Here is a 13,130-nt window from a genome sequence, read left to right as displayed (position 1 = left end):
AACAACTACTATCATTTTTACTGTTCCCCAAATTTTGCTATTTTAAAGACCGTCCTCATAAAATCCCCCACCGCCGCCGCCACCACCAAAAACCAACCAAAAGAAAACAAAAACATTAGAGCTCGATGAACAAGTTTCCAGATATATTTAAAATGGACATGATCTTACAAAATATAGAATAAATGAAAATGTAAGTATATGATTGGTTTCAAAGCCATTGGTGAAATATGTCTGTGAATTATTTGCCTTTTGTTGGTTAGGTCTATAATTTAGAGATTCATTTTTGGTTAGAACATTCATTCCACTTTTATTTCGTTTATTTGATTTGTTTAATTAACGATTAAAGCTACATTTTGTTCTGATTTCGTTACCTCATGTTCACAGCTTAATGACTTATAATTAATTTGAATTTTAAAAAAAACAACTGACAAAGTAATACTTAAATTGCCCGTCGGTTTACTACACATGACGTCATGGTGTGCGGGGCTGTATTTCAATTGAGAATGTTATAAAATTGTCAACCGTCTTGTCATGTAACGCGAACAAACTTGCATCAGCTAAATTCTGGAGAGCATTCTTTTACAAAGATTCTTTTTTAAAAAAAAATTATTTGAAAACTATCACTGTTTCTTCCACATCAGTAATCGCAGCAGTTTCTTCTTCTGCTGTTAAGCTCCAAACGCCCAATGATTGTAAAACACTGCCACCTGGTGGATTGTATTTATCTAATCTTTTTTTAATTAAAAGATTATTTCATCAAGAAAAAACAAATAATTTAAAACCTAATTCTACTACCTTTTGTGGATACTTTGGAATAGCCTATACATTAATTGATTTAACTATTTAGATTCCAAACGTCTAAATGTAAAATTAAACAAATAAAAAGGTACACTTAAATATTATTAAACTGATAATCATTACAAAATACTTTTTGGGACTTTTTCTGCTTGGATTATTCAGAGTTTTGGTACTGGTCATTTTGAGGACGCTATCATATTTTAACTTCCTACCATCGCTGATGATGTCATTTCTGGTAGTTTATAAAAGACTTGCCAGAGGGCTGGGACCTATCGGAGAGCTACTTTGTGTACTGTAGACTGGTCATCATGCGTGAAATTGTGCATCTGCAAATTGGACAATGTGGAAACCAGATTGGCTCAAAGGTAAATTAAAAACTCTATAATATTATAATACTTACAGTACAAGGCTTAAATGGGTTGTACAAATATCTGTCAGCATATACTTATGCTTAAATATAATTTTCTGTCAGCAAGCAGTTCTACTTATTGTTGCTAAGAACGTTTAAGTAGTTAAATGATGCAATAATTTTTAAAAAATTACATTAGTATATGATAACACTCCAATTGTACTGCTAAACCAACAGTTGCCGCTCAGGGTGTTTCCTGTCAATATTTGGGGGAAAGATAAGGACTAAAGTCACACTGCTGTGGGTGGGACCTTTTTTCCATCATGCCCAACATAAAATACACTGAAAGTATGAAGATTTTGCAGATTTCTTTAACTTGAGAATAAAATATTCTGAAGGTCATATATAGCTACATAGCATTACAATATTTTATCTTTATCTATTTACGATTCTGTGGATATATTTATTCTTAAACAATTTGTGCTGATGTGTACATGTGATAACACTATATTTTTGTCTTTCTAGTTTTGGGAGGTCATCAGTAATGAACATGGGCTCAATGCAACAGGCATGTATGAAGGGGACAGTGACCTACTACTGGAGAGGCTTAATGTCTACTTCAATGAGGCACATGGTAAACGACATGCTAAATTGTTCATTAAAACACTTTGTAAAAAAAAAAAAAAAAAAAGTAAAAGTAAAAGTAAAACGTTAAGTAAAATTCTAAAAATACATTCTGACTTCCTTGTAACCATCCTGTGTGCATGCAGGTGGTAAATATGTCCCCAGGGCTGTGCTTGTTGACCTGGAGCCTGGTACGATGGACAGTATAAGAGGAAGCCGCATCGGGAGTCTTTTCAGGCCAGACAATTTCATTCATGGTGAGAAGAAAAAAAACCACCAAATCATGAAAGAATAGAAATTCAAAATTATCCATTTATATGAGAAGTGTTATGAAGTCTCTTGAGAGTGGATAAATATAGAGAACATGTATGTGCAGAAACATTTTTCTTATTCACTAAAATTTCCTATTATTTGGAATAAGAGAATCTCTAAAATCCTTTTTTAACATTTATCTGACCACATAGTTTTTAAAAAAAAAAATTCTACTATGTATTATATATGTATTGGTACGCCCTTTCCAGTAATTTTCTGTTTTGGTGTCGCAGGGAACTCCGGAGCTGGCAATAACTGGGCAAAAGGTCATTATACGGAGGGCGCAGAGCTGGTGGAGCAGGTGATTGACAGGGTGAGGAATGAGAGCGAAAGCTGTGATTGCCTGCAGGGCTTCCAGCTGGTTCACTCTCTAGGGGGAGGCACTGGCTCCGGCATGGGTACCCTCATCATCAACAAAATCCGAGAGGAGTACCCCGATCGCATCATGAACACTTTCAGCATCATGCCCTCGCCAAAAGTGTCCGACACAGTAGTGGAGCCGTACAACGCCACACTGTCGGTGCACCAACTCCTTGAGAACACAGACGAGACGTTCTGCATCGACAACGAGGCCCTCTACGACATCTGCTTCCGCACGCTGAAACTGACCACGCCGACCTACGGGGATCTCAACCACTTGGTCTGCATGACTATGAGCGGTGTCACGACCTCCCTGAGATTCCCCGGGCAGCTCAACGCAGATCTGAGAAAGCTGGCGGTCAACATGGTTCCTTTCCCTCGCCTCCACTTCTTCATGCCGGGATTTGCCCCCCTGACCCCCAGAGGCAGCCAACAGTATCGGGCCCTCAGTGTACCAGAGCTCACCCAACAAATGTTTGATGCCCGCAACATGATGACAGCCTGCGACCCTCGGCGAGGGCGCTACCTCACAGTAGCTGCCATGTTCCGTGGACGGATGTCCACAAAGCAAGTAGATGAGCAGATGCTTCTAATGCAACAGAAAAACAGCAGCTATTTTGTGGACTGGATCCCCCACAACGTCAAGGTCGCGGTGTGTGACATCCCACCCCGGGGCCTCAAAATGGCCTCCACGTTCATCGGCAATAACACGGCCATTCAGGAGATATTCCGACGTGTGGGTGAGCAGTTCTCCCTGATGTTCCGACGCAAAGCTTTTCTCCACTGGTATACTGGTGAGGGTATGGATGAAATGGAGTTCTCTGAGGCAGAGAGCAACCTCAACGACCTGGTGTCCGAGTACCAGCAGTACCAAGACGCCACAGCTGATTTAGATTCAGAAGTAGAAGATGAAGAAGTGGAGGCGCCCTCACTGGCAGAGACGGCAAAAGCCCCGTCTCATGTGGAAACAGTGACGGAATCCAGTAAAGACAATGAAGATAAATAGCGTAACACACAATGTGGTGTGTTTGACATGGTGATGTAAGGATGATGAGAATATTATTTCAGATCCTTCGTATTTTAGAAAAAACAACTTTTGTATTTCATTTCATGCTTGTGGTTCTTTATTTTTCTTTTTTTTGAATGGCCTACACTTGTGTTTTAATAATCAACAATTTCTTATAGGTCATTTAATAAGCTTAGAACTATTATATATTTTTTCTTTTTCAGTAAATGTTTAAGATATAGAACATTTGTGTATAAATTATGAAATTCTCATGATTCCAGCTTTATAGGGTCCAACGCTTTGAAAACAAAACTGCAAATACTAATGTTGTAAATTATTTTGTATCCAAGTTTTGACAGTAAAAAGTAAGTCTAACTGCAGCCAATGATTAAAAAAATGTTTTACTTTTTTTAAGTTTAAGAAGCTAAACAATCAAAATAGAACCACTATTGGTTCCAACTGCTTGTATTTATGGTGTATTTTGTCTGAAAATTTGGCCAACTTCATTTTAATAAAGAGAACTAAAAAACCTCAGTTTCCTCAATGAGAAATGTATATTTAACTGTAAGTATTTTATGTATTTATGGTTCAGGTTTAAGTTTGAGACTAAAACTAATTACTGTCATGACAGTAATCTGACAGCACACCGATAATGACACTGCTCAAGGCTGTCACAGTTTCCCCTGTTGTCTGGGGCATAAAGATTACACTTAACTTGGCAAACGTGTCTGCACGCTGCGATAAGCTCACATGGTGTCGGTTTTCCTGTAATTCTGTAAAAAAGACATACAGGGATACTGCCAATTACCATGCACGCAAGCCATGCAAATATAGTCCTGATATCCATGATACTAACAGAACTTCCTTCTGGCTGTCCTTTTGTGAGTGTTCTGGCCATAGTGGCTTTTTTGTTTGTTTTTTTGCATCAGAAATCCAGTAAATGTTCTGAAATTGGATTAAAATGGTGAATGAATGCCAAATCTGTTTGGAACACCCCGAATGGCAATAATACATCAGATAGTCAACATTAACATAAATAACGAAGACAGATGATTAAGTCCTATTTAAAACTAAAAACTAGAAAAAGGCTAAATAAACAAAAAAGGCGCGTGTTTGTGTGTTTGTATATACTGTATATATTTTACATAAACACAAATATATAGGCAATTACATAACTGAATAGGTTCATTATGATCAAAGTTCCTTGGCTATGATTTTTAGGCAATCAAATGTCAAAGTCCCAAACTTTAATCAGCTCTTCCTTGGCCCATTATCAACGTGACCTAACGATGTAATCAAATCAGTTGGTAACACTTTGATTTATTTTGCAGAGAAACAAAGGAGGCAGAAGATAATAATATAATTGGTTTCTGTCTTCAAACGATCATTTATTAGGTCAGCTGTCTCCGGCAAACTGCACGTGGAATTCCTGGCAGGCGGAAATGCGTCACTAATGCTGCTCATGTGATCAGACATAGTGGGCGTGGCCTCAGGGGAGTCTCATCGTGGTTTAGCCGCTTCACTGAGATCGCGACTTGACTCCAGTAGCATCGGCATCGAACCTTAACCACTGAAACCATGAAGATTTGGACCTCAGAACACATATTTAAGTAAGTGAACCTCTGAGCTTGAGTTGTTTTGTTTTATTCCTGTGCTCAGTAGGAAAATCTTCCGAGTCATCAGAGTTTGCCTGGTTTTAGCCGCTAAGCAACGCCAGCTTACTCCTTATATAATTAAGAGGAACAAAGCATTTTATGAGTCACACCCTTCTTGGAAATGTTAAAAATCTTTAGCTTGTGTATCGTGCAACATGGTGGTGTATAGTTGAATTCCAAGTCCGAGACCAATTCGTCGGTTTTATATAATCATTGACATAATCCAGGAAGGCACACGCGTTAGCAACATGTATAACAGACAACAACGTGCTTTTTTTTTTTTTTTTTTGCATGAATTGTTTAAAGTTGTCAGCTGAAGTTATTTTATGGTCTGCTTGTGGACAGTTACATGTCAAATTGCGTAATCCGCCGGTCAGGACCAGCCTCCCGGCCCGCGACCTTTCCCCTACATCCCCCCCCCCACATATAACCGTGCCTCTGCGTCACTGCACTACGCTGCGCGTTCACGCCTCACCTTGGCAACCATTCACTAACCAAATTCCAGGGAAAAGTCCACGTGAATCTGCAGAGTAATTGAGTCGGCGCTAATAGTTTCACCTACTTCATTGGCTAAATTTAGTCTATCCGAAAAATAAAGTTTCTCAAGATTTCTTTGGCGCACTGTGGTCCTTATAGAAGCCAATTTGCAAATACAATTACGAAAAAGACAAGGAAATCATAGTAATAGTAACTATAAGAAGCTTTTATTCATTCCACAGAGGGGAAATTACAGTATAATTACTCTTTTGTAGTAATTAATACTGCTTAATAACCTATTCAATTTACTTCTCAGTTTTATGTACTGACATGCATCAATGCAGGATGTTTAATTGTGTATGTTTTGAGGTATATGCATCTTTTTCTTTGGAAAAACACAACTATTTTATATTTTTTAGAAGGTCATATAGATGTCGTGTGGATGCACGTGTCACCGCAATGTTGTAACAGCATTCTCTATGTTGCTTTCTTTGTTCTTCCAACAGCCATCCTTGGGAAACGGTAACCAAGGCTGCCATGCAGAAATATCCCAACCCTATGAACCCCAGTGTGTTTGGAGTGGATGTTTTGGACAGAAGCATAGACAAACAAGGCCGTCTACACAGCAAAAGACTTCTCAGCACCGAGTGGGGTCTTCCATCCATCGTCACCACGGTGAGTGTGGTCTGCAGCCAAAGTTCTCATCAAAAATAATGTAGCATCACTGAGGTCAAACCGCTCCGGTCACACCTTTACAAAAATGAACACGTGACTCTAAATGAGGAAGCAAGTGTCTTAAATAGCATGCTCGCACTCCTGACCTGTCTTTGGAACATTTGAGACTCTATAAGTGTGGCATATGTTGTCCTCCCTCTCTTTCGTGATTTTACCCCGTGGCTGCTATTTTTGTCCATTAGTGGCATGTGCCAAGCCAGAGCAGCTCATGTTGTACAGGACATGATGGTGTAAGTTTGTCATAGCTGAGGCATAACCCCTGACAGCATGTGACATAACTTTCCATCACCGACGCCTCAGTTTAAACTGGGGGTCACTTCAATGATGGGTGGTGACGTGAGAGAGGGAAGGAGAGGAGGAGGTTAAGGTTTCACTCACATGTCATCCGATGGTCATGACTTCACTGTTGAACATAGCAGTCAGTAGATGAATGAGATCAGATCTTTTTTCATGTTTGAGACATTGGAAAATTATCAGCTGCTCTTTAGCACCTTTCCTAAATGTATGATGTGTTTGATTTAATTTAGGTGTTCAATCTTTAGTTAATTGTGTGGATTATTGTGGAAACAAGCTTCCAGTGGAGCTTGGTGTTCTCATATACACATGATTAGTTTAAATTTAGGGAGTGATGATGGTTTAGGGAAGACAAACCAGACACGTATCCAGAGGACGAGGGCAGTTAAATGTCCTCTGCAACCAAAACCAAAGCAGTATTTCATTTGTTAGCATTGTTCATTAAAAGAATCAGTTCACTGCATCAAATGTATAGAGGCTGAACTGTGCAGTGAGACATGTTTGTTTTGTATTTTTAGATTATTGGTAAAACACGGACATGCACCTACATTCAGGAGCAGTCAGTTGTGGATCCAAAAGAGAAGAGTTTTGAACTTCAGTCCACAAATGTGAGTACTGCTAACTCTTATTAAGGGCACTTTGTACTAAGCTGTGTCTAAAAGCTACGTGAAATGTTGTCTGTCTTGTTGCTCTGGTTTACAGCCTGTGTGTCACTAATGAATCTTGTATCTTGACTTTTTTGGTACAGATCACTTTCACAAACATGGTTTCCGTGGATGAAAGGTTAACGTATAAACCACACCCCGAAGATAAAGAAAAGTAAGATCTATAGCGGTGGTGCCCTAATCCAGTCCTCGAGGGCTGCAGTTCAGTCAGAATTTCTGTCTCACCAGATACACAATCATGGGTTCCCATGTTCCTTAGAGGAAGTGTTTTCTGCTTGGTCAGACAGAAAAGTTGATTTGGGCACCCCTGATCTATTGCATGATTAATAATTAATTCACTTTTTTGATTTATCTTGAAACATAAATTCTTGTCTTCTTGATTGTAGAACAATACTGACACAGGAAGCCATCATCTCAGTAAAAGGAGTCAGTCTCAGCAGTTATTTGGAGGGCGTTATGGCCAGGACCATCTCTGTCAATGCTGGAAAGGTAAAAGAGCCATAAGTTCCAAGCATTCCTCAATGGAATGTTTTTGTGTGGCTTTTAACCTGACGGGTGCGAATGTGACCCATGTTTGTCCCAAAACAAGAACCGCTAAGGTGACAGGCGTTAAGAAACTCGGTTTAATTGCTGATTTACAACTTCACGCGAGAAATTTCTTGAGATTGAAACATTAGGTGAAAGAAGTTAGTCATGCTTCTGCTCCATATCAAGACGTGTTAGGTGAACAGTTTCAGTCAGAGTTTAAAAAGAAATATGGGTTTGCATCAAATAAATGTGTGGCTTTATCACTGGAAGTGCTCTTTTTCTTATAACAAAAATTAAAAACACATTAATTACAGGTTTTTGCAGAAAATAGAATGGTATAATTAATAGATATGTTTTATCGATTACAGGGTCAACATTTAGTCTCTAGTATTCAAGTTTGATGTCAAGTCACCAAATATCAGGGATAGATTGGTCTCTCATCTTGCCACATTTCCACTGGACTAATTCTTTGTTGTTGACCAGGGTCGTGAAGCCATGGAGTGGGTGATCAGACGGCTGAATACAGAAATTGAAGAGCTGGCGGCCACAGCGCGTGGGACCATGCGCGTCCCCATGGCAGCTGCCGTCACCGAGAAATGACACTCTCCCAACTGAGTATGCGAGAAAATCCATGCCAGCAGAGCCCAGCCTCCCTTCATAATGCTCTGGTGCTGCACTGGTGCTCTGCAGACTTCATGTGCACTCTGTTGGCCAACTGTGGACTATTTAAGAGATGCTGCCTGGTTGGACTGTTGCAATAAGAGACTGGTGGTGGTGTGTTCAGGTCTACTGTAAGTTTGGAAATGCGTAACACTGACAGGGATGCATGAGGTGACCAGAAAACACAAGCACAGTGCCAAAATATCCTCAGGTACGCGTGGCTAAAGATCTCAGAATGCCACCAATCATCCTGTGATGCATTAATGGTACCATATGCCAAATATTTATGACAAGATTGTAATAAAAACAAAGGCCTGATTTAAGGTTTGTACCATCTATGTCAAAAGTTTGTGTGCTCATGTGTTCGAGAAGCTGACAATGATATAAATGTGTTGTTATTTCTTTCTTTGTGCGGGACCTCACAAGTAAGAAAACATTCTGTACCAGGCAAAGTAACTAAGCCTAAATATTTTGTGTTATTTTGTGTTTCTTTTAAAGGTATTTAAGTTAAGGGATCATATTTATTTTTAAAGCACTGCTGCTTTTCAGTCTTGTGTACAGAGAAAATAGAATTTAACATCCTAACTGGATATGTTTGCACAACTTGAAACTGTAATACGTTTTTAGGGCATTCTGTCTGTACTGAGTGAGACCTTTGCAGAAATGTATGCGTTTTGTGAATCATTGAAAAGGGTGTAATGCATTCCTTTTAGGGATTAAATGATGTTACATGCAGATCTTCATGCAGACGAGTGTGAAAACGTTAGCTTCTTCTATTTTTAATGATCTCTAGTATAAATGTTTACCTTGAAAATTGTTTTTTTTTTTGTGGTTGTTTTTGAAGTAGATTAAGAAAGTGCTTTGTTGAGGAATTATAATTTGGGCATCTGAAATCATAAAAAATCGATAAAACTATTTTAACATTTACTGTATTTTTTTTAAAATGAAATCTTCTTCGTCACAGTGTCAGGTTACATCGGTTGTCTCGATATATAAGCATTTAATTACCCAGCAAATCCAGATTACCGCCACAAATGCAACATCACCCTAAAAATCGCGTATCCAATATCTTAGTTTTACAGTCGTAACATTAGAAACGTTTTAATCCTTGATTTGCTGCCCCCAACTGGTTTGGAGGACTTCCGGGGCGTCGAGCTGTGGCTGTCATCAACCAATGAGAAGCGAGCGGAAATAGTTCTTCAGCCAATAAGAGGCTGTGATTCTGAGCGAGGCTTTGAACCGTGGGACGTTTGAAATTAAACAAGGAAAAGGCCACAGGGTTTGAGGGAAGGTGCCTCGATTCTCACCTATTTTCCAATATTTTACCTATTTATCCACCTTCACCGCAAACGACGTCACTAGCGGGGGTATTTCCACTACAGCGTCAAGACAAAGTCTGTCGGATCGCTGTATTGCCAATATTTCTGTGGCTCCAGACGTCATTGCGCATGTAAGCTAGCTGTTCGACAGATTGGGCATGCTATCTGCTTGACTACTTGTCTAAGGTCGGAATTCTGGAGAATTAATCAGTCACTGGTCTATAGATCATTTTTGAGCCTAAACAGGAGAAGGTAGGTCAGATGCAGATTCCCCTGGTTACCAACATGCTAGAAACGATCCCATCTAACGTTAACCAAGCTAATGTTGGTGCTAAAGTGCCTTGTCTAAGGGCTTTGAAACGATATCATCGATAGATCATTATAACATGGATCTTAAATTGCCTGTTTTGTCCAGCACTGTGTTTATTTAAACCTTATACATTTCTCAGACGATGGACTCAGCTTCTAAGCAAAAATTGACCAAGGACATGAAATCTCTGCGACCTGAAGTCAAGGTACAAAAGGCAAAATCGCCATTTCTTTGGTGCTGATAAACTGACGTATTTTGTGCTGAATTATTTCAAGTCACATCGCATTTCAATTTTTTTTTTAAATGAGTGTTTGTCTGCTTTTTTAAAATTTCAGTCAAGTGGTGGAGGGCCCAAACGGATCCCCGTGTCACAACAATCCCATCTCGCTGTGGTTACACCAACACCGCAACAGCGTGTGTTAGGTTTGTCGAATGGACCTCAGCGCATTCAGCGGCCTGTCAGCCATCAGAAGTCGCTGACTGATGTTTGCTATGCTGTCAAGTCCACACATTCTAATCAAAACGTTGACCCTCAAAGTCAGAAAAGTAATCCAGCACTACAGTCTAAGCATGTTTCTCACCAAATTTCACCCAAGATAAATGTGCCTAATGTGGCCCAACCAACAGCCAAACAGCCTGAGCCAGATAAGATGCAAAGTAAGTCTTAGTCAGTTTTCTACTACCTGCTTTTCTGTTCAGATAATGTAATAGTATTTTTTTTCCCACCCCTGTTAGAAAAACCTGCAAAAAACGACTGTGAAAAGGCTTCTGCATCAAAGTATGTCTGTGATTATCTTCTGCCCCCCCCCCCCCCCCCAATGATTGCTCCACTCACTGTTATTCATTAATAATTGTGTGGTTTGCCCACCCAGAAGACGTTGGAGCCTGGAAAATTTTGACATTGGCCGACCCCTAGGAAAGGGTAAATTTGGCAATGTTTATCTGGCTCGGGAGCGGCAAAGTAGGTTCATCTTGGCCCTCAAGGTGCTGTTCAAGAAACAGCTGGAGAAGGCTGGTGTCGAGCACCAGCTGAGGAGAGAAGTGGAGATCCAGTCACACCTCAGGTAAACGGCTAATCCTACATTAGGCCAGTGTGTCAAATACAGCTTTTTTGTGGCACTGTGTGCAGTTACTGGGATCTGAAATACCAGTAATTACCGTTGCTGATTGTCGTAAATTCTTTAATTTTACTATAATTTGTCAGAGATTAAGGTGCTCTCCTTCTCTACGTCCATCTCCTAAAGGCACCCCAACATCCTCCGTCTCTATGGTTACTTCCACGACCCATCTCGTGTGTATCTCATCCTTGAGTTTGCACCAAAAGGTGAACTATATGGGGAGCTGCAGCGCTGTGGAAGTTTCCCTGAGGAGAGAAGTGCAACAGTAATAAACCCCCCCCCCCCCACTCCCTGTGATAGACATTTTTTTAAAGAAAGAGGCTGTCGTCTAAAATATGAGGCATGTGTCTCTATTGTGTCTTACCAGTATATCATGGAACTGGCTGATGCCCTCAACTACTGTCACTCTAAGAAGGTGATTCACAGGGACATCAAACCAGAAAACCTGTTGCTGGGGGCCAATGGAGAGCTGAAGATTGCAGATTTTGGCTGGTCTGTTCATACACCTTCCTCCAGGTATGAAATGTTTGTGAGGAGCCTGTAGATTAAAGCATGGTGCATTGAGGGAAATAATATTTCAGTTCCTTGAACTTTTGGTGTGCGTTGAAATGTTGTTCAGGAGGTCCACACTCTGTGGAACGTTGGACTACCTGCCTCCAGAGATGATTGAGGGAAAAACCCATGATGAGAAGGTGGACCTGTGGAGTCTTGGGGTCCTTTGTTACGAGTTCCTTGTTGGGAAACCTCCTTTTGAAGCAAAAACACATGAGGAGACCTACCGCAGGATCTCAAGGGTAAGCTTTATACAATAATTTTCTATCATAGCTGCACTCTTGTTTATAAAACTTTGTCTTTGTCATTCAGGTGGAGTATACCTACCCTGCACACACAAACATCAGTGATGGAGCCAAAGATTTGGTTTCCAGGTTGCTGAAGCACAACCCCATGCAGAGACTGCCTGTCCAGGGAGTCCTAGCTCACCCCTGGGTGGTTGAGCGCTCCACCAAAAAGCCCACAACCGTGACCAATGAGCAGCCTAGCAGTTGAGTCTTTCAGAGCTCCTCCACCCATAACAACCTCCATTAAGGATTCCTTCAGAACACTGGTTGACGCATAGCAAGTGCACCTCTTTGCGGATAATCTTTTTCATGCATTGACATGTTACCTACACAACTCCATTTCCCTGTCTTTCCCAACAGATTTCTCGAGCCATCAAGTTATTAATATTATTATTTTTTTTAAATCTATGCTTTTCAGTTACCTGCAATTTCTTGTAAATATTTCATTGCTTTTGTCTAATTATGAATGGTTTATTGAGGTTTTTGGAATTGCCATTACTTGAAATAAAACGTTATGCTTAATTGAATATGTCACTTTAGAATTGAGCAGACTATGGCTGCTTTTAAACAATTTTATCTTTCTTAAATGCGTTTCAACCTCTCGCCTGAGCTGCCTCCACACACTTTTTGCCAGTATTTTCCTGAATGTCATCAGTATTGGCCAAATGATCTGGCTGCTCCAATGCTTGAGTCCACTAGAGGGCGCAGATGTACCACTAGAGCCGGGATGAGCGTTATGGGATTTTAAAACCACTGGTTGGGAATAAAAGATTGGGAATCTGTTCCAATAGTACGTATGAAATGTGTATGTTAGCTATTCAGTGAATCTGTACTGTAGCTGTGTTTTCTTTTGCCTGGCGACTGGGAAAAGGCAGAATGTTGTGTTGCTGGAAGTGTAAACGGAAACGTATGTATTCACGTTAATAAAACTCATAAAAGAAGGTGGTGTCTGTTAGGCCGGCTTCACCATATATTAACTTGAATAACCACAGATGCAAAGCAAGAGTTTTTTTTCTCCCCATTTCTCCTTGTGGGTGTATTTACACTCATTTCCGGCAGGTGGCGTCACAGACCACGATAT

General features: G+C 40.2%; 3 protein-coding genes across 6 annotated transcripts; all 3 read left to right on the top strand.

Moving 5' to 3' along the window:
* The first annotated feature begins 1,017 nt into the window (after nucleotides 1-1,017).
* tubb1 (tubulin, beta 1 class VI) lies at nucleotides 1,018-3,829 on the top strand. Its single transcript, XM_057029733.1, has 4 exons — nucleotides 1,018-1,163; nucleotides 1,673-1,781; nucleotides 1,918-2,028; nucleotides 2,317-3,829. The coding sequence occupies exons 1-4, from the start codon at nucleotides 1,107-1,109 to the stop codon at nucleotides 3,447-3,449; spliced, it is 1,410 nt and encodes a 469-aa protein (XP_056885713.1). The 5' UTR covers nucleotides 1,018-1,106; the 3' UTR covers nucleotides 3,450-3,829.
* Nucleotides 3,830-4,899: 1,070 nt separating this feature from the next.
* On the top strand, nucleotides 4,900-9,210 carry prelid3b (PRELI domain containing 3). The gene is made up of 6 exons (XM_057029739.1): nucleotides 4,900-5,059; nucleotides 6,088-6,256; nucleotides 7,129-7,218; nucleotides 7,359-7,429; nucleotides 7,662-7,764; nucleotides 8,287-9,210. Exons 1-6 carry the CDS (start codon nucleotides 5,028-5,030, stop codon nucleotides 8,401-8,403), a joined length of 582 nt encoding a protein of 193 aa, XP_056885719.1. The 5' UTR covers nucleotides 4,900-5,027; the 3' UTR covers nucleotides 8,404-9,210.
* A 486-nt stretch (nucleotides 9,211-9,696) lies between these two features.
* On the top strand, nucleotides 9,697-12,990 carry aurka (aurora kinase A). 4 transcript variants are annotated; one of them, XM_057029735.1, is made up of 10 exons: nucleotides 9,697-9,754; nucleotides 9,846-10,034; nucleotides 10,232-10,297; nucleotides 10,428-10,749; nucleotides 10,828-10,870; nucleotides 10,965-11,156; nucleotides 11,337-11,475; nucleotides 11,578-11,726; nucleotides 11,830-12,004; nucleotides 12,075-12,990. In XM_057029735.1, exons 3-10 carry the CDS (start codon nucleotides 10,235-10,237, stop codon nucleotides 12,255-12,257), a joined length of 1,266 nt encoding a protein of 421 aa, XP_056885715.1. In that variant the 5' UTR covers nucleotides 9,697-9,754; nucleotides 9,846-10,034; nucleotides 10,232-10,234; the 3' UTR covers nucleotides 12,258-12,990. The 4 variants fall into 4 exon arrangements, with proteins under 4 accessions (XP_056885715.1, XP_056885716.1, XP_056885718.1 ...); XM_057029736.1 differs by having other exon boundaries at nucleotides 9,697-9,913; XM_057029738.1 differs by having other exon boundaries at nucleotides 9,697-10,034; nucleotides 10,968-11,156.
* Nucleotides 12,991-13,130: the final 140 nt, after the last annotated feature.

This window comes from Takifugu flavidus, chromosome 4 (genome assembly GCF_003711565.1).
Source record: "Takifugu flavidus isolate HTHZ2018 chromosome 4, ASM371156v2, whole genome shotgun sequence".
Taxonomy (NCBI): domain Eukaryota; kingdom Metazoa; phylum Chordata; class Actinopteri; order Tetraodontiformes; family Tetraodontidae; genus Takifugu; species Takifugu flavidus.
Note: the sequence above shows the minus strand (reverse complement) of the source record. Positions and strands in the feature narration are given on the sequence as shown.

Bases quoted from the DNA above. Each gene is read 5' to 3' on its own strand.
- tubb1 (XM_057029733.1), top strand. From the start codon at position 1,107: ATGCGTGAAATTGTGCATCTGCAAATTGGACAATGTGGAAACCAGATT. The intron at 1,164-1,672 runs GTAAATTAAAAA...TTGTCTTTCTAG, and splicing joins GAAACCAGATTGGCTCAAAG to TTTTGGGAGGTCATCAGTAA. The intron at 2,029-2,316 runs GTGAGAAGAAAA...TTGGTGTCGCAG, and splicing joins GCCAGACAATTTCATTCATG to GGAACTCCGGAGCTGGCAAT.
- prelid3b (XM_057029739.1), top strand. From the start codon at position 5,028: ATGAAGATTTGGACCTCAGAACACATATTTAA. The intron at 5,060-6,087 runs GTAAGTGAACCT...TTCTTCCAACAG, and splicing joins ACCTCAGAACACATATTTAA to CCATCCTTGGGAAACGGTAA. The intron at 7,430-7,661 runs GTAAGATCTATA...TCTTGATTGTAG, and splicing joins CACCCCGAAGATAAAGAAAA to AACAATACTGACACAGGAAG.
- aurka (XM_057029735.1), top strand. From the start codon at position 10,235: ATGGACTCAGCTTCTAAGCAAAAATTGACCAAGGACATGAAATCTCTG. The intron at 10,298-10,427 runs GTACAAAAGGCA...TTAAAATTTCAG, and splicing joins CTCTGCGACCTGAAGTCAAG to TCAAGTGGTGGAGGGCCCAA. The intron at 11,476-11,577 runs GTAATAAACCCC...GTGTCTTACCAG, and splicing joins CTGAGGAGAGAAGTGCAACA to TATATCATGGAACTGGCTGA.